We start from the raw sequence: 19015 nt of genomic DNA on the forward strand, positions 1-19015 counted from the left end.
TTATGACCAAGTTAGGATGGTACACAAGGCAAAGTTTTCACTTGAAGTTTGAACCACCAAAGTGCAGTGGAGATACATACCTTGGTCTCCTGGTTTCCTGGCCCATATTTATCCCTCAGTAAATAGGAACATATTGAGGACAAATTTGAGACCATATTTTCTACATAACTACACTAGCTATACTTCAACTTCTGGCATGTTTATTTGATAATGGTTTACACCGGGGATGGTGACACAATCACCACATGGTCAGATCATTGCAGATCACCACCTGAACAGCATCATACAGCAGACTCCTCATGGCAACACAGGTAGACAGGACAATCCACATTGCATAAATAATGCTTCAATTGACCGCAACAAGTCTGAAATCAATTTCTCAACAACAGATACTTTTCTTATCCAAAATATATTGTTCTTTTCTCCTTGTAACAAAGATAACATTGTCATTGATAATTTGGGGGAATCTGTGCTGCATTAAGGATGTCTTCATGTCTTACCTGTAGGCTTGCGCCTTCTTTGATACCACACCCCTGCCAGTACAATGACGAGGAGAAGAGCCAGGCCTCCGATAATTCCAACAAATTTGATAATGAAAGTGTAATTCCCTGTCAAAATAATAAACACAGAGTTCACATTTGTAGAATAAATGCGCATCATTCAAAGCTCCCCCAAAGACCAGGCATTAACCACACTGACTAATTTAGATCAGAAGTCTTGAGTTTAACTTGTGATCCAGATTAACTGAGACACAAGGTACTTACTGCAGATGATAGTTTACCAATAAAAGACACAAGGTGTTGGAGAAACTCAGCAGGTTAGGCAGGTGACATTTCAGCTCGCAGCCCTTTAGTCTGAAGTAGGGTCCAGACCTAAAACCTCACCTATCCATGTCTCCAGAGATTCCGCCTGACCCGTTGAGTTACTCCAGCATATTGTGTCTTTTTTCCCCAGATTAATTGACCTTACTTAAAAACATAGAAACATAGAAATATACAAAATAGTTAGAAATATACAAAATAGCCATTCGGCCCTTCCAGCCTGCACCATTTGCCATTCGATATGATCATGGCTGATTCAGCTGTGATACTTCCCATTGTACAGTGGACAAATGTCTATCATAGTCTAAGCCTGGAACAATGGTTGAATGAGCACTGCTGACAACAGAGTGGACATTGCCCTCCAGTTTCAATCCTCTAACCAGGAGCACAAGAACTGTAAACGTTAGAAATACTCAGCCGTTTGAGCAGTATCTGTGGAAAGGGAAAGAAGTGAGTTCATGTTTTATGTTGTCAGATTCAAAGAAAGGATCTTTGACAAAAGACAATAGACAATAGGTGCAGGAGTTGGCCATTCAGCCCATCGAGCCAACACTCAACATTTATTAACAAGACAAAGTCCACATACAAACAAGATATATAAATCACACGCTATTATAAAACCCCACGCTATTATGGGAATCCTTCAAAGCATTTATTAGAGGAGTCATTATTTCATTTCAAGCTTATCAAAATAAAAAGAATAAGAATGAACAAAGACATTTAGAAGAACAAATAAAACAATTAGATACAGATAATGCTAAAGATCCAACTATGGGTAAACATAATAAAATCCTACTATTGAAATTCAAGCTAAATAAATTACTGTCAGAGAAAGTTATAACATTATTTCATATCACAAAACAAGAACACTTCGAATTCGGGGATAAACCCCACAAACTTTTAGCACGCCAACTGAAAAAACGGGAAAAAGAGAATGCAATATTAAAGATTAAATCAGAAAGAGGGGAATTATTAACATTACCCAAGGATATCAATAAAAGATTTGCTCAATTTTTCCAGAATCTATACACATCTAAAACGTTAATAGACAATAATAAAATTTCAGAATTTCTAGATAACTGTAACCTACCACAATTAGAACTGAGGGAACAAGAGGAACTGGGAGCACAAATTACTTCTAAGGAGATAGAAGACACAATAAAAACACCAAAGAATGGAAAAACACCAGGACCAGATGGATTCAGTAATGAATTTTATAAATCTTTTTACGACATAGTTACTCCACGATTACAGAAAATGTATACATATGCTTTTAAAGAGCAAAGCTTACCTGAAACACTAGCAGAATCAACGATCATATTAATACTTAAAAAAGATAAAACTATAGAAGAACCAGGTTCATATAGAGCTATTGCTTTGTTAAATACGGATCAAAAAATAATAGCGAAAACACTAGCCAGTAGACTAAGAAGGTATGTTAGTAGACTACTAAATGAGGATCAAATAGGATTTATACCTAAGAGACATTCATTCAATAATTTGAGACATTTGCTTAACATAATGCACTCACATAAATCTCACGACCAAGAGTTATCTATCATCTCACTGGACGCAGAAAAAGCGTTTGATCAAGTAGAATGGGATTATATGATTAAAGTATTGCAAAAATTCCAATTGGGAGAGAACTTCATTGCATGGATAAAACTATTATATAACAAACCTACGGCTAGAATACTAACTAATAATATATTATCCTCGAAATTTGAACTATCAAGGGGCAATAGACAACGATGTTCATTATCACCGCTGTTATTTGCTTTGGTAATTGAACCCCTTGCTGAAAAAATAAGAACACACCTGGATATTTACGGTTATAATACAAAATATTCAAATAACAAAATATCCCTATATGCCGATGATGTACTACTGTACATCACAAAACCACAAATTAGTATACCGAATATATTAAATTTAATTGAGGACATTGGATCCTTTTCAGGATATAGAATAAATTGGAACAAAAGTGAAATTATGTCGATAAAACCAAAAGACTCAACAAATCTCAGGAAATTCCCCTTTAAAATAGTTACAGAAAAATTCAAATATTTGGGAATTGAAATTACTAGAAATTACCAGGATATGTTTAAAGCCAATTATAATCCCTTACTTAAGAAATTAAATAATTTGATTAAATTCTGGAAAACACTTCCGATGTCCATAATAGGCAGAATAAATGTTATAAAAATGATTTTCTTACCACAAATTCTATACCTATTTCAATCAATACCTATATATCTCCCAAAAAAGTTTTTCAAAAAATTGGACTCAGACATTACAAATTTCATATGGGATTATAAACCCCATAGAATACAAAGAACACACCTTAATAAACGAAAAGAGTGGGGGGTCTAGCGCTCCCTAACTTTATGTATTATAATTGGGCAGTAAATATTAAAAATATGATTCACCTGCTGGACAATTCTGCCCAGCAGGCGGACTGGATTGTAATGGAAAAAGGGGACTGCTCCCCGAGTAATATAGGAGCGATTATCCTCTCACCAATAAATCTGAATAATAAAAATTATAATAAAAACCCAATTATACATAGCACAATTAGAACATGGAAACAAATAAAACAGAATCTAAAATTAAGAAACCTATCTCTCTCAATACCAATAGTCAATAACCCATCGTTTAAACCATCAATCATAGACAAATCATTTATACAATGGGAAAGAATGGGAATCAAAACGCTCGAAGATCTGTATGAAGTGGGAAAATTACTATCAACAACTACAACTGAAATATAATTTGAAAAATAACCAATATTTTAAATATCTTCAAATTTGTGATTATCTGAAAAAATACACAAAAGACTATCATAATATGCCTTCCGACTTACTGGATGAAGCAATGAAGACAAAGGCGGAATCAGCTAATTTAATATCGTACTTATATAATATCATTTTAAACATAGAAATACCCACAACAGATGGAATTAGAAGAGACTGGGAACAAGAATTAGCTATAAAAATTTCAAAAGAGAGCTGGGATAATCATTTACTACAGGTGCATAAATGCTCGATCAATGTACGACATACGCTTATCCAATTCAAAACATTACATAGACTATATTATTCAAAAACTAAATTAAATAAAATCTTTCCTAATGTTTCACCAATCTGTGATAAATGTCTGTGTCAAGAAGCTACCATAGCGCATTCTTTTGTTTTTTGTACAAAAATCCAAAAATTCTGGCATGGAATATTTGATATTTTTTCAAAATTAATTAAAATAAAACTGGTACCAAAACCAGAATGGATCATTTTTGGGATATCGGAAGGTATCCCTGAATTAAACGTGTATCAGAAGAATTTACTCAATTACGGGCTAATAATGGGAAAAAAGCTCATACTTAAATTCTGGAAAAATGCGCCCACACCAACAATAAAAATGTGGACATCAAATATGTTTGAAAGATTACATCTGGAAGAGATGAGATTCCTCTTAGCAGGTAAAGCAAACCAATTCCAAAAGACGTGGTCTACGTTTATGGACCTATTACAAGCATGAGGTGCAATAGTAATTTTTAAAATAAATAAATAAATAAATGGTATCAGGACCTGGCAATGGGAGGTAAAACAACAAAAACAGACTTGGTTGGTAGTCTTTCTGCGGAGTTTAATGTTATAATAGAGCGATTGTCCTTACTTTCTTTTTCTTTCTTTTCTAGGGTCTACTTTCTTACTTCACTTCCTTCTCTAACTTCTTTTCTAAGGGGCTTTCTTTTCCCAACACTCTCTTGCACTTCACGACTTACGCACTTTCTTTACTTTCCTTACTTCTATCTTTTTCTTAAAGCTCAAAAAAAAATATGAAGCGGTACAAAAAATGTATTAAGATATATGAGTTGTGTATTATTGTAATTTACCGTACTTCTAATAAAAATAATTTTAAAAAAAGAAACATAGAAATATACAAAATAGGTGCAGGAGTAGAGGCCATTCGGCCCTTCCAGCCTGCACCATTTGCCATTCGATATGATCATGGCTGATCATCCAACTCAGTATCCTGTACCTGCCTTCTCTCCATACCCCCTGATCCCTTTAGCCACAAGGGCCACATCTAACTCCCTCTTAAATATAGCCAATGAACTGGCCTCAACTACCTTCTGTGGCAGAGAATTCCAGAGATTCACCACTCTCTGTGTGAAAAATGTTTTCCTCATCTCGGTCCTAAAAGATTTCCCCCTTATCCTTAAACTGTGACCCCTTGTTCTGGACTTCCCCAACATCGGGAACAATCTTCCTGTATCTAGCCTGTCCAACCCCTTAAGAATTTTGTAAGTTTCTATAAGATCCCCCCTCAATCTTCTAAATTCTAGCGAGTACAAGCCGAGTACAAAGATCAGAGAGCCACAACTTGCCTCAGTAGCCATCAGTTAGAGACTGTAAACATTCACACACGTTTCTATTTCTTGGTTACAATCAGCTGACATTTCTCAGGCAGGAGATGGGAGCTGATGGTTGGCTGATAAAGTAGCTGATTCAGCTGTGATACTTCCCATTGTACAGTGGACAAATGTCTATCATAGTCTAAGCCTGGAACAATGGTTGAATGAGCACTGCTGACAACAGAGTGGATATTGCCCTTGTGCTTCAATCCTCTCTAACCAGGAGCACAAGAACTGTAAATGTTAGAAATATTCAGCCGTTTGAGCAGTGTCTGTGGAAAGGGAAAGAAGTGAGTTCATGTTTTGTCAGATTCAAAGAAAGGATCTTTGACAAAAGACAATAGACAATAGGTGCAGGAGTTGGCCATTCAGCTCCTCGAGCCAACACTCAACATTTATTAACAAGACAAAGTCCACATACAAACAAGATATACAAATCACACAGCAGCTGTTAGCATCACATCAGATCATCCTAGAGTTCTGTCACAGAAGCATCACATTCACAGGCACCCACGCAAGCTCATCATATTTAATCCAACTTAATATATAATCACCCGTTATGTTAAACCAGACACTTGTATGCCACTAGAATAACTTATTTTGTCATTGATGGCCACTATGTATGTACTTATACACAGTCACACACATGTCTGTACATATGGTTCCAAATACACGTATACAATACCAATCGAACTCCTCCCCTCCACTGGGGCTATGGAGAAATCGTGTCCTTAATCAGCCTTGGCAGTTGTAGTAATACCGGTGTCCACATAATGTTGAAAGCATCCGTCCTTAACTGGAGTTTAGCTGTTATACTTTCCATCATATATACACTTTTCAATCTTTCCCTCCACTGTTGAACATTTGGTGACTTTACATTTCTCCATGACTCTGTAATCATCTTCTTCGCAATCAACAGCAACAGCCCAAGCAAGCATGTGTGACACGCTAGAATTTAGAAGATTGTGGGGGGATCTTATAGAAACTTACAAAATTCTTAAGGGGTTGGACAGGCTAGATGCAGGAAGATTATTCCCGATGTTGGGGAAGTCCAGTACTAGGGGTCACAGTTTAAGGATAAGAGGGAAATCTTTTAGGACCGAGATGAGAAAATCATTTTTTACACAGAGTGGTGAATCTGTGGAATTCTCTGCCACAGAAGGTAGTTGAGGCCACAGTTCATTGGCTATATTTAAGAGGGAGTTAGATGTGGCCCTTGTGGCTAAAGGGATCAGGGGGTATGGAGAGAAGGCAGGGATGGGTTACTGAGTTGGATGATCAGCCATGATCATATTGAATGGCGAATGGTGCAGGCTCGAAGGGCCGAATGGCCTCTACTCCTGCACATATTGTCTATGTTTCTATGTTTCTATGTTTTGGTATCTATATTTTCTGGAGTCTCTCCCAGTATGAAGCATGCCGGCTCCAGAGGTAGATCCACCCCCAAGATTAGCTTGATCTCCGTCTGAATGTCTCGCCAATATTGATACAATTTGGGACAATCCCCCAAAAATCTGGGTATGATCACCAATCTTCCCGCATTGTCTCCAGCATAAATCTGAGGTGTTGCTATATCTTGCTAACATAAGAGGAGTCTGAAATACTCTCATTCTAGTTTTCCATTCAAACTCCCTCCAGGCGGGGCTGTTTAGACATAGAAACATAGAAACATAAAAAATAGGTGCAGGAGTAGGCCATTCGGCCCTTCGAGCCTGCACCGCCATTCAATATGATCATGGCTGATCATCCAACTCAGTATCCTGTACCTGCCTTCTCTCCATACCCCCTGATCCCTTTAGCTACAAGGGCCACATCTAACTCCCTCTTAAATATAGCCAATGAACTGTGTGGCCTCAACTACCTTCTGCGGGAGGGAATTCCAGAGATTCACCACTCTCCGTGTGAAAAAAGTTTTCCTCATCTCGGTCCTAAAAGATTTCCCCCTTATCCTTAAACTGTGACCCCTTGTTCTGGACTTCCCCAATATCGGGAACAATCTTCCTGTATCTAGCCTGTCCAACCCCTTAAGAATTTTGTAAGTTTCTATAAGAAACTTGTTTGTTAACGTATGACCCAAAAGACATGTCTTTTCCCACATTTCATCAGTAATAATATGTGAAATGTGAAATAGGTTGCTTCATCAAATACAATACCTGTACAACTAGAGATTTATTGACAGAGTCATCTATTTACCTTGTTGCTTTGGGTTCCTAGTCACAGACGTATATTCAGTAACACGGCTCATGTCAGGTACTGGGGTCACATTGGTTTCTGGAAAATAAGTATTTTATTTTCTGATTAAGACTTTAATTTGGTTTGATTTTAAAGAAGCAACAATCCAGTGTTTAAACTGTACCCCATTAATAATGAGATCCACCAGAATGACCAGGAACATGACTTCAGATGTACGTCAGATACATTTAATTGTGGGATAAGACCTTGTGTATAAAATCAGAGTCCATGGAAACACAGCGTTCCCTAAATTATGACCAGGATGGTACACAAGGCAAAGTTTTCACTTGAAGTTTGAACCACCAAAGTGCAGTGGAGATACATACCTTGGTCTCCTGGTTTCCTGGCCCATATTTATCCCTGTTTGTTAACGTATGAACAAAAGACATGTCTTTTCCCACATTTCGTCAGTAATAATAATATTCATTTCCAATTCCCATTTCTGTTTCGTTTCTAACGTGTTTCCTTTTACATAATCTTGAAGTCCTTTATATAAATCCTGGTTCAACCAGATGAGTGTTTGAGTACACTGCGGCATGCAGTAAAACATGACATAGATCAGGTCAACTAATACTGACTGATCTACAGTCAGATTAGTAACAGAGGGAGGGATATGGGTGGATGTGGAGCAAGAACATAAAAGGAAAACTCTGCAATTGGAAGGGGTGGGAAATGAGTTGAAAGAGGAAGGGAAGAGAATAGGATCACTGGGTGGTGGGATAAATGCGTGCACAATGAAGGGGTGGGGGGGGAGAAGTGGTGTTCAGGAAGTGTTAGTTGAAATTTGAGAATTCATTGATCATAACAGAGTTAGACAACTCAAACTGGAAGAAAATATTCCACTCAAATTTCAGGACCAATAAGAGACATCAAAACTCAATCATGACTCTAAGTATGAAGAACAAACCCTTATCACTTACTATTGTCCTTCTGATAGTCTGGGACAAAAAGCCGGGGCAGGTCTTGATCAAACAAAACACATCTCCAGTTCCCTCTGCCTCTCTCAGCTTTCTGAATAACCAGACTCGGTGATTTCTCTTCCTCAGTCAGTGCCTTTTCTCCAACACGTTTGCCATCGCCATTGATCCAAACCAGTCTCATTGACCCAATGACACGAGACACATAGCAGGTCAGGGTAACGTTGTCTCCCTCAGTCACTGCATCAGACGGTTCAGCTGTGACTGTGGAAACAAGCAGGTTGTTTACATTTTAAACAATAAGTTCATCAGTAAACTCAGTGGCAACATTCTGACTCCTACCTTTCACTGTGATTAGATCAATGCTGATAAATGGATTTGATTCCAGATAACAGACGTAAACTCCGGCATCTTGAAACACAACGGGGACAATCCTCACATTGAAATCCTTGCCATCGAAGAGTTTCCCTGAGGTCACCAGTCGATTCACGAAGTTGGTCCCATTGACATTGGTGATGATGGGCTGAGAACGGTCTGCAGATGCTATTACTTTCAGCTGTTGAAGGGGACGAGGTGTCCAGGCCCACTGAGCACGGGAATAGCCACGACCATAACTCCCAGAACAAACCAGGTGAAGTTCACTGTGACCGGTGCTGGAGCGGTAAAGTGTGTATCTCTTCTTATATAAATCTGTATCAGAGAGACAGAGGATAACTCCTTTCAGTATTACAGTTACTGTGCCATACACAGATTCTCAACCGTATTCTTATAAACAGTTGTGGTGTTTTGTTCAACTGATCAAGTTTCAAATGTAACATCTTTCATGAATGCCGCACTAAACTCATCAGATCTTTATAAAATACAATGTGCTGTACGGCAGTAAGTTGCAGTGAAGTTTGGATATTCCACTCTACATTTCAACATGAGGTTGGCCCCCACACCCGGACTGTCCGGGAATGTCCCGGGATGGAATGAAACCTCCCGGAGACTCCCGAGAGCGGTGTGGGAGGTGAATGTCTCTGTCAGTCTGCAGGAGGTGGTTCAGGTTCAGGTTCAGGTTCAGGTTCAGGTTCGGGTTCAGGTTCAGGTTCGGGTTCGGGTTCGGGTTCGGGTTCGGGTTCGGGTTCAGGTTCGGGTTCGGGTTCGGGTTCAGGTTCAGGTTCGGGTTCAGGTTCAGGTTCAGGTTCAGGTTCGGGTTAAGGTTCAGGTTCAGGTTCAGGTTCGGGTCCCCAGAGGATGCCTGCACGGGGACTGACCCGGACACGTTGGTACTTCAAGTGGGTCGGCTCATTCACATTATTCCCACCATCCCTCTCCCATTCACACCCATTGATCCCCTGTCCTTCCCTGTTCCCGGGTCCTGCTCCCAGCTGAATGCTGATCCCAAGCCCGAGTCTGCAGCAGCTGGAATCACTTCAAGCAACACCAGACTCGGAGAGAAGGGTCAGTGTGGGGAGAGGGGATGGATTGTTGTTCAGTGTTGATGTGTGGGTCGGGACCCCCAGTGTGTGTGTGAGCAGCAAGTGCTGGTGACTACACTTTCTATCTGACACTTTGATGTGAGTCTTGTATCAGTATCTCAGCCTCAGATACTGGAGCATTGATGGCAAGATGAGCCCTGTATCTCAGTCTCAGATACTGGAGCATTGATGGCAAGATGAGCCCTGTATCAGTATCTCAGTCTCAGATACTGGAGCATTGATGGCAAGATGAGTCCTGTATCTCAGTCTCAGATACTGGAGCATTGATGACAATATGAGTCCTGTATCAGTATCTCAGTCTCAGATACTGGAGCATTGATGGCAAGATGAGTCCTGTATCTCAGTCTCAGATACAGGAGCATTGATGACAAGATAAACTGACAAAATACTTTACTGAACAATGGTTACAGAAAGACATCCCCCTCCTGTGCTGTGTGTGTGTGTCACATAGAGACAAGCAGGCAGCTGCTCCACACAGAGACTTTCTGGAAACCTCTCCCTGATCATTGCAGCATTTTATACTGGAGAGCAGTTGGTCACTGCCACAGTTCTTCACGGAGCGCACACATAATATTACAAGAAGCACCGTGATACAAGTGTCTACTTGATACCCAATGGGAGGTGTGAACACTCACCGTTGTTTACAGTAAAACCTGTGTTACTTGTGTGAAGAATGTTTCCGTTTTCCCACACTTCACACACATACAGCTTCCCATCCTCCACTGTAACGTGTTGAACCATCAGATAGACCGTGTTATCCATGCGGATCTGATCAGTGTTGCCCCTGTTCTGCTGGGATGAGTCCATGGGTCTCCAGTGAAGACTGACTGTATCTGAGAGTCTGGAGATGGTGCAGCTGAGTGTAACGTCACTGCCCAGCAGAGGCTTCTGTGGACTTGCCTCAACTGTGAAAAACAGATCAATGAGATTCAGAGTGAGTAGTGGTTTGTACAAGTCAAGTCCCAGATAGGACAATGACATTCTTGCTTGCTGCAACACAACAGAATATTGTAGGCATCAATACAGAACAGATCAGTGTGTCCATATACCATAGAATATTTATATATACACACATAAATAAACAGATAAAGTACAATAAGCTGTTATAGTTCAGAGTTTGTTTGAAGTTGTGTTTAATAGTCTGATGGCTGTGGGGAAGATGCTGTTCCTGAACCAGGATGTTGCAGATTTCAGGCTCCTGTACCTTCTACATGAAGGCAGCGGAGAGATGAGTGTGTGGCCAGGATGGTGTGGGTCCTTGATGATACTGCCAGCCTTTTTGAGGCAGCGACTGCGATAGATCCCCTCGATGGGAAGGAGGTCAGAGCCGATGATGGACTGGGCAGTGTTTACAACTTTTTGCAGCCTTTTCCTGTCCAGGGCGCTCAAGTTGCCGAACCAAGCCACGATGCAACCGGTCAGCATGCTCTCTACTGTGCACTTGTAGAAGTTCGAGAGACCCCTCCTTGACAAACCGACTCTCCGTAATCTTCTCAGTAAGTAGAGGCGCTGATGAGCTTTCTTTATAATTGCATCAGTGTTCTGGGACCAGGAGAGATCTTTGGAAAGATGCACGCCCAGGAATCTGAAGCTCTTGACCCTTTCCACCATCGACCTGTTGATATAAACGGGACTGTGGGTCCCCATCCATCCCTTCCAAAGTCCACAATCAGTTTCTTGGATTTGCTGGTGTTGAGGGCCAGGTTATTGCGCTAGCACCATATGGACAGTTGCTCGATCTCACTTCTATACTCTGACTCATCTCCATCTGTGATACGTCTCCACAACAGTGGTGTCGTCAGCGAACTTGGTGATGGAGTTCGCACTGTGACCGGCTACACAGTCATGAGTATAGAGTGAGTACAGCAGGGGGATGAGCAGGCAGCCTTGATGAGCTCCCGTGCTGATTGTTATCGAGACTGACACATTTCCACCAATACAAACAGACTGTGGTCTGTGGATGAGGAAGTCGAGGATCCAATTGCAGAGGGATGCGCAGAGACCCAGTTCTGAGAGTTTGGTAACCAGCTTGGAGGGGATGATTGAATTAAATGCCGAGCTGTTCACCGTGGGGCTGCAGGTGGAACCGGCAACATACAGGCAGTGTTGTATTTACACATGCTCTGTTTCAAATATTCACAAACTGTTGAATATGCATCTATTTCCACTCCTTCTAGGTGTATCTGATTGGTCTCAAGAGGTGAACTCTATGACAGAGCCCATGTTCCACAGGTGATGGATGGACTTCCATCCACCTGGTCACAGGGTAACATTAAGTAGCAGTGTCACCCCGGGACCACTACACGGACACATTGGTTCCATACCACCTTGCTTGCCGCGATCACCATACCGTGTGCCGGCAAGAAGACCATGGTATTCGCTGTGGCTAGATTCATTGATTTGCTGTTCCCAGTGAAGTCATCAAACTATTATCACCCATCCCTGCTGATCATTACAGAATCAATGAACAAAATCACTTCCCCAGTTGTTTGACTTTTCACCGGGTGGAAGAAGTCTCACAATTCCCGCCATCTCTCACCATTCATTATAGGTGACAATATTTACAGAGATTAATTCAACATTATTGATCCTTATCACATCCACTCACCTTTCATCACAAATATTTCATATTGTTTCAGGATTTGCTTTCTCGGTTCTGTTTGATTCAAAGTGAAAATTCCCGCCCATTTAAATGTGGGTTTATCAATTGTTAGATCAAGGGTATAGGTATCCACATTCATCCCCGGGTACAAGTTGCCAGCGGCGTTATCTTTGATCCAATAGTTCCTCATTCTTCTAAAAGTCGACAATATTCTGATTTCCTTCCCTGAGTGTGGTTTCCATTCCCAGACAACAACAGTGTCTTTCTCAGCATTGTCCGGTCCGTTTAACACAATGTCATCTCCATTATCCAAGAAATACATTCGATTTTTGTTTTCTGTTGCGAATACGAACAATGAAGAATTAACATTTAAAACACATTTTCCCCACCCACCCCATATCTGTAATCATTAATTTTGAACTGAATTTAATTCCAGACAGTTGTGATCTTCCTTGGAAACCCCAGTGAGGAAGTCACGGTTTGTGAAGAGATGTGTGTGTGGAATAACCTGGCCTGATTGATGCAGGGATATTTCATCACATGAGTGAGTGAGTGAGTGAGTGAGTGAGTGAGTGAGTGAGTGAGTGAGTGAGTGAGTGAGTGAGTGAGTGAGTGAGTGAGTGAGTGAGTGAGTGAGTGAGTGAGTGAGTGAGTGAGTGAGTGAGTGAGTGAGTGAGTGAGTGAGTGAGAGGGAGGGAGGGAGACGGAGGTGGGGATAGGGGGTTGTGTTGGGGTTAGTGGATGAACTACATCTGGTTTTGAAGGGACTTTGTGGTAGAGTGAAGTGAAGACATTGCGTCTGGTTCTCGGGCTGCGACTGGATCGATAAGTCGAGGGCAGATCCACCCACATGGACTGTGGTGAGGAGATGTTGGGGAGGATAGTGTGGCCAACCGTGTCAAAGGCTGCAGAGGCTGAGCGGGATGAGGAGGGAGGGTTTAACTCTGCTACAAGTTCACAGGAGGCCATTTCTGACTTTGATAAGGACTGTGTCGGTGCAGGAGAAGGAGAGGGAGTTGATGGGATGGGCTCAGAAATGGAGGTCCAGCAAGGATGGTGTGGATTTGTGAAGCAGCAACACATACAGGGATGTGGAATGGAGGTCCAGCAAGGATGGTGTGGATTTGTGAAGCAGCAACACATACAGGGATGTGGAATGGAGGTCCAGCAAGGATGGTGTGAGTTTGTGAAGCAGCAACACATTCAGGGATGTGGAATGGAGGTCCAGCAAGGATGGTGTGGATTTGTGAAGCAGCAACACATTCAGGGATGTGGAATGGAGGTCCAGCAAGGATGGTGTGGATTTGTGAGGCAGCAACACATTCAGGGATGTGGAATGGAGGTCCAGCAAGGATGGTGTGGGTTTGTGAGGCAGCAATACATACAGGGATGTGGAGAGGAAAGTGAGATTGACAATAGGGTGCGGGTTTACACGGACAATGATAATTAATGCAAGGTGATTGTGACCGGTGAAGAGAAAGTACTTACTCTGTGTGGAAACTGGTCGAAGCAGGAAAACAAAGAAACAGAACATCAAACCAGCTGGCAAACTGTTGCAGATAAACCTGGGCCTCATTTTGTACATTCTCTGTTTGGAAACAAGGTGCAGTTTTAGACTAAGGATCAGTAAATTGGTAGTTGGCAAATGTTGTATTGAGTACAGCCAGTTTGAAACTCCTGACCCTGGGGCATTTTAGAATTGGCCGCACACAATTACACGGGGAAAATACATTCACTTGGTGGATTCTGCTGCTAGAATATTGTCACTTCAGTGATCTGGGATTTCACCACCATATTCAACCGCTATCGGTTTACCTTGTCCCAAATCATTCATCTGTACTCCGCCTTTTTAATGTTTGACTCAATTACCTCCTACCACTCGGTAAAATGTTCTCAACTAAATCAGACCTCGCTAGTGAGTTAATGAACAGAGAAGGCAACACAATGGCAAGGGACATTCAATATTCTCAAACGGTCCCAGGACGTTGCCGGCGAAACGGGAACAAAAGTATTCAATTTAGATTGACTAGGAAACGGAGACGAGGAAACACTTTTTCTCACAGAGAGTTGTGAGTCTGTGGAATGCTCTGCCTCAGAGGGCGGTGGAAGCCGGTTCTCTGGATGCTTTCAAGAGAGAGCTAGATAGGGCTCTTAAAGATAGTGGAGTCAGGGGATATGGGGAGAAGGCAGGAATGTGGAACTGATTGGGGATGATCAGCCATGATCACATTGAATGGCGGTGCTGGCTGGAAGGACCGAATGGCCTCTACTCCTGCACCTGTTGTCTATTGTCTATTGACACCAGTAGGAAAATGGCATATGTTGGTCATTTAACTGTGGGAAATAAAGGAGACAAAACGAAATTAATAAAGTTTGTATGCCCTTGTCAAATCTAAAGTGAAATAAACTGATTGAATGAGTGATATATCACAGTTTACAGGACATCCAACATTGTTCAGTTTGTGGATACCTGTTAAACCACTCTTTGACATGAAGTGAGACTGCAGTGAGGTCACCTACCTTGTGAGAAGAGACTGATGGTGAACGAGTACAGAGACTGAGTGACAAAGCTCCAAGCACGGCGACACACTGAGATTCACAGTCTCACACAGTTTCTTTGAAATGGCAAACACCCTTCCTCTTTCTATCCAGCCCAGGATTCACACACCATTTGTGCTGATAATGTTTGCGTTAGATTAAAAATCATCTTGTAAAAGCTAATTGGATAAACCAAATGGGGAATTTCCTGAGGTCACAAATACATTGGATAAGTTTAGACTTGGAACCTCCTTATATTAAATGCTATTAGTGGGTGGCAAATGTCTAAGATAATGGCAAACGAGGGAATCTGCTGTTTTGTAACGAAGGAAACATGGTCAATATTCACGCCTTGCAGCTATGTTAGAGCTTTAGCTCAACTTCAAGTTCAAATGAGTTTATTGTCATGTGTCCCTGATAGGACAATGAAATTCTTGCTTTGCTTCAGCACAACAGAACAGTAGGCATTGACAACAAAACAGATCAGTGTGTCCATCTACCATTATATGTCAATATACCATTATAGCAGTTTAAATCTATATCCAGGAGGAACCTGCAGCCAATGTTTTCATTAGCATCCAAATAGTTCCTGCATCTTGCAGTGTTCTCCAAGTTCAACATCACAGAGTGCACCAAGACCTTCACAGCCTCTGTGAATAACCCACATAACCATCTTGCAGTGTTCTCCAAGTTCAACATCACAGAGTGCACCAAGACCTTCACAGCCTCTGTAAATAACCCACATAACCACCTTGCATTTCTGTAAAACAAATGTCACCATTTGAAGTGGTGATGATGTGTAAAATCATACTGAAGAATGTTTGATGGTCGTGTGATCTTGAACGGAACAGGGCCACTAAATAATTTGCAAAGGAAATGCTGCAGTGAATAGCTAGTTGGCAAGTGTTGTATTGAACACAGACACTTTGAAAACCCTGGGCCAGGACCATTTGAGAATTAACCGCACACAACTACACGGGGAAGGACCATTCCTCTGTGGAATCTGCCACTGGAATATTGTCACTGCTGTCATCTAGGATTTCACAACCACATTCAGTCGCTTTGCCTTGACTGAAACGACTCATCTGTACGTCGACAGTTTCATTCTTGACCCACTTCCTTCCTGCTTCTCGGTAGAATGGTTTTAACTCATTTGTACCTCACTAGTCAGTCAATTAATTGAGTGAGCGGGCAACAGAACGGCGAGGACGTTGAACATCCTCAATCAGTCCCAGAGGATTGCCGGAGAAATGGGAAAAATAAAATCCACATGAGCAGCGATACATTAGATTGACCAGAAAGCCCAAATGGGTAAAATGGCAGATGCTGATAATTTAGTTTCATTAAGTTTCTAGTGGAAATAATGGAGACAGAAATACATTGATAAAGTTTCATGTTGGAAGGAACTGCAGATGCTGCTTTATACCGAATATAGACAAGTAACTGGGCGGGAGTAACTGGGTGGGACAGGCAGCATCTCTGGAGAGAAGGAATGGGTGACGTTTCGGGTCAAAGAAGTCTGGATCTGAAGAAGGGTCTCGACACGAAACATCACCCATTCTTTCTCTCCAGATGCTGCCTGTCCCGCTGAGTTACTCCAGCATTTTGTGTCTCTCTTCATTATTCATTACATTTCTATGTCCTTGTAAAATCTAAAGCAGAACAGACTGGTACAGTCTAATAAATGGTTGTAGGAGTGGAATATCACACGTTAGAAATATAAAACCTTACATAGACTATATTACTCAAAAACTAAAATAAATAAACCTTTTCCAAATGTCTCCCCCATCTGTGATAAATGTCTATCCCATGAAGCAACTATAGCACATTCCTTTGTTTTTTGTAGAAAAATCCAAACATTTTGTAATGAAATCTTTGAAATATTTACAAAATTATTTAAAATAAAAATGAAACCGAACGCAGAATTGATTATTTTTGGAACCATGGAAGGCAGCCCTGAGCTAACTGTGTCCCAAAAGAGCCGACTTAATTACGGTTTAATAATAGGAAAAAAACTCATACTTAAATTCTGCAAAAATATCCCAACACCAACAATAAATATGTGGATTTCAAATATGTTCGAAACGTTACACCTGGAAGATATGAGATTCCTTCCAGCAGGCAAACCAGACCATTTCCAAAAGATTTGGTCTCCATTTATCGACTTACTACAAGTATAAGGTGCAACAGGATTCTGAAATTAAATGGTTTCAGGACCTGGTGAGGGGGGAGGAAAAATACAAAGTTGGTTTATCCCTTTTAGCTCTTTTTTTTAACTTTTAATATATCTTCTGTTTTCTTTTTCTCTTTTTCTTTTTCTATGGCTTGCTTCTTAACTCTTTTTCGAACTTTTCATGTCTAAGGGTCTCTTTTGATCACTCTTTCACACACTTACTATCCTATTTAACTCTATTTACTTTTCTTCTTTTCAAAGTTTAAAATATAAAGTGGTACAGGAAATGTATTATGTTATTTTTGGCTTATATTATTGTAATGTACACTGCTAATAAATAAAATTATATTAAAAAATATATATATTTAAAAAAGAAAGTATTGAACACGGAGTTCCATTTCTAGATCCCATTTAAACCACACCTTTACCTGAAGTGAACTTGTAGTAAGGTCGCCTACCTTGTGGGAAGAGACTGATGGTGAACGAGTCCAGAGACTGGGCAGCAAAGCTCCAAGCACGGTGACACACTGACTTCCCCAGTTTCACGCTGTGTCTTATGAACCTACAGGACCTTCCTCTTCCTCTTCTACTCAGGGTTCAGACATCACTTCTGTTGAAAGTGTTTGTGTCAGTGTAAAACACATCTTGTCAAACCTTATTCAGCAAAGGAAAATGGGAATTTACTGAGCTCAAACATGCATTGGATGCGTTGAGACATGGAACCTCATCTTTCTAAATGGGAAGGGGGAAAAGGGGAAGTACAACGGGATCTGGGGGTCCTTGTTCATCAGTCTATGAAAGTAAGCCTGCAGGTACAGCAGGCAGTGAAGAAAGCGAATGGCATGTTGGCCTTTATAACAATAGGAGTTGAGTCTAGGAGCAAAGAGGTCCTTCTCCAGCTGTACAGAGCCCTAGTGAGACCACACCTGGAGTATTGTGTGCAGTTTTGGTCCCCTAATTTGAGGAAGGACATTCTTGCTATTGAGGGAGCCCAGCGTAGGTTCACCAGGTTAATTCCCGGGATGGCGGGACTGTCATATGCTGAGAGAATGAAGCAGCTGGACTTGTACACTCTGGAGTTTAGAAGGATGAGAGGGTTTCTCATTGAAACATATAAGATTGTTAAGTATTTGTACACGCTAGAGGCAGGAAATATGTTTCCAATGTTGGGGGAGTCCAGAACCAGGGGCCACAGTTTAAGAATAAGGGGTAAGCCATTTAGAAGAGAGACCAGGAAACACCTTTTCTCACAGAGAGTGGTGAGTCTGTGGAATTCCCTGCCTCAGAGGGCGGTGGAGGCCGGTTCTCTGGATGCTTTCAAGAGAGAGCTAGATAGGGCTCTTAAAGATAGCGGAGTCAGGGGATATGGTGAGAAGGCAGGAACGGGGTTTGCACCAAGACCTTCACAACCTCTGGGAATAAATCACGTCCCTTCCAGTTCAATTCAGTTTAGTTCAGAGTCACGTTCGTGAGGTAAAGAGAAAAGCTTTTGCAGAATGCTAACCAGCCTGGAGAAAGACAAGTATAATTAATGCTATTCACAACTGAAGTTAGAATAGTTTCCAGTAACACATATTCAAGGAGATGACTGTGTGATGTTTGAAATGTCTATGATAATGACAAATGACAGAATCTGTTGTTTTGTAATAAATGGAACGGTCGATATTCTTGCCTGTTCATGCTGTAGTTGGTCCGATAGATCAAACTAATATTCATTGCATCAGATCATGGTGGAGGTTGGACTTAGGTCACCAATCAGCAGCATATGATCATCAAACTACTACAATTTGTCAAAGTAAGTCCAATATTGAGAGCAAATTTCTCCTCAGTTCTGAAT

The 19015-nt window shown here is 41.1% G+C and overlaps 1 protein-coding gene across 1 annotated transcript; it reads right to left on the reverse strand.

The window, feature by feature from the left end:
- Positions 1-489: 489 nt before the first annotated feature.
- On the reverse strand, positions 490-14301 carry LOC116966232. The gene is made up of 4 exons (XM_033012378.1): positions 14283-14301; positions 8727-9074; positions 8466-8648; positions 490-608 (listed from the first exon to the last, which is right to left on the reverse strand). Exons 1-4 carry the CDS (start codon positions 14299-14301, stop codon positions 490-492), a joined length of 669 nt encoding a protein of 222 aa, XP_032868269.1.
- Positions 14302-19015: the final 4714 nt, after the last annotated feature.

Source organism: Amblyraja radiata, chromosome 36, assembly GCF_010909765.2.
Source record: "Amblyraja radiata isolate CabotCenter1 chromosome 36, sAmbRad1.1.pri, whole genome shotgun sequence".
Classification (NCBI taxonomy): domain Eukaryota; kingdom Metazoa; phylum Chordata; class Chondrichthyes; order Rajiformes; family Rajidae; genus Amblyraja; species Amblyraja radiata.

Excerpts from the sequence above, each read along its gene's own strand:
- LOC116966232 (XM_033012378.1), bottom strand. Across the intron at positions 8,649-8,726 it reads TGATCTAATCACAGTGAAAG|TCACAGCTGAACCGTCTGAT; the intron begins GTAGGAGTCAGA and ends TTGTTTCCACAG. Across the intron at positions 609-8,465 it reads TATTCAGAAAGCTGAGAGAG|GGAATTACACTTTCATTATC; the intron begins GCAGAGGGAACT and ends TTATTTTGACAG.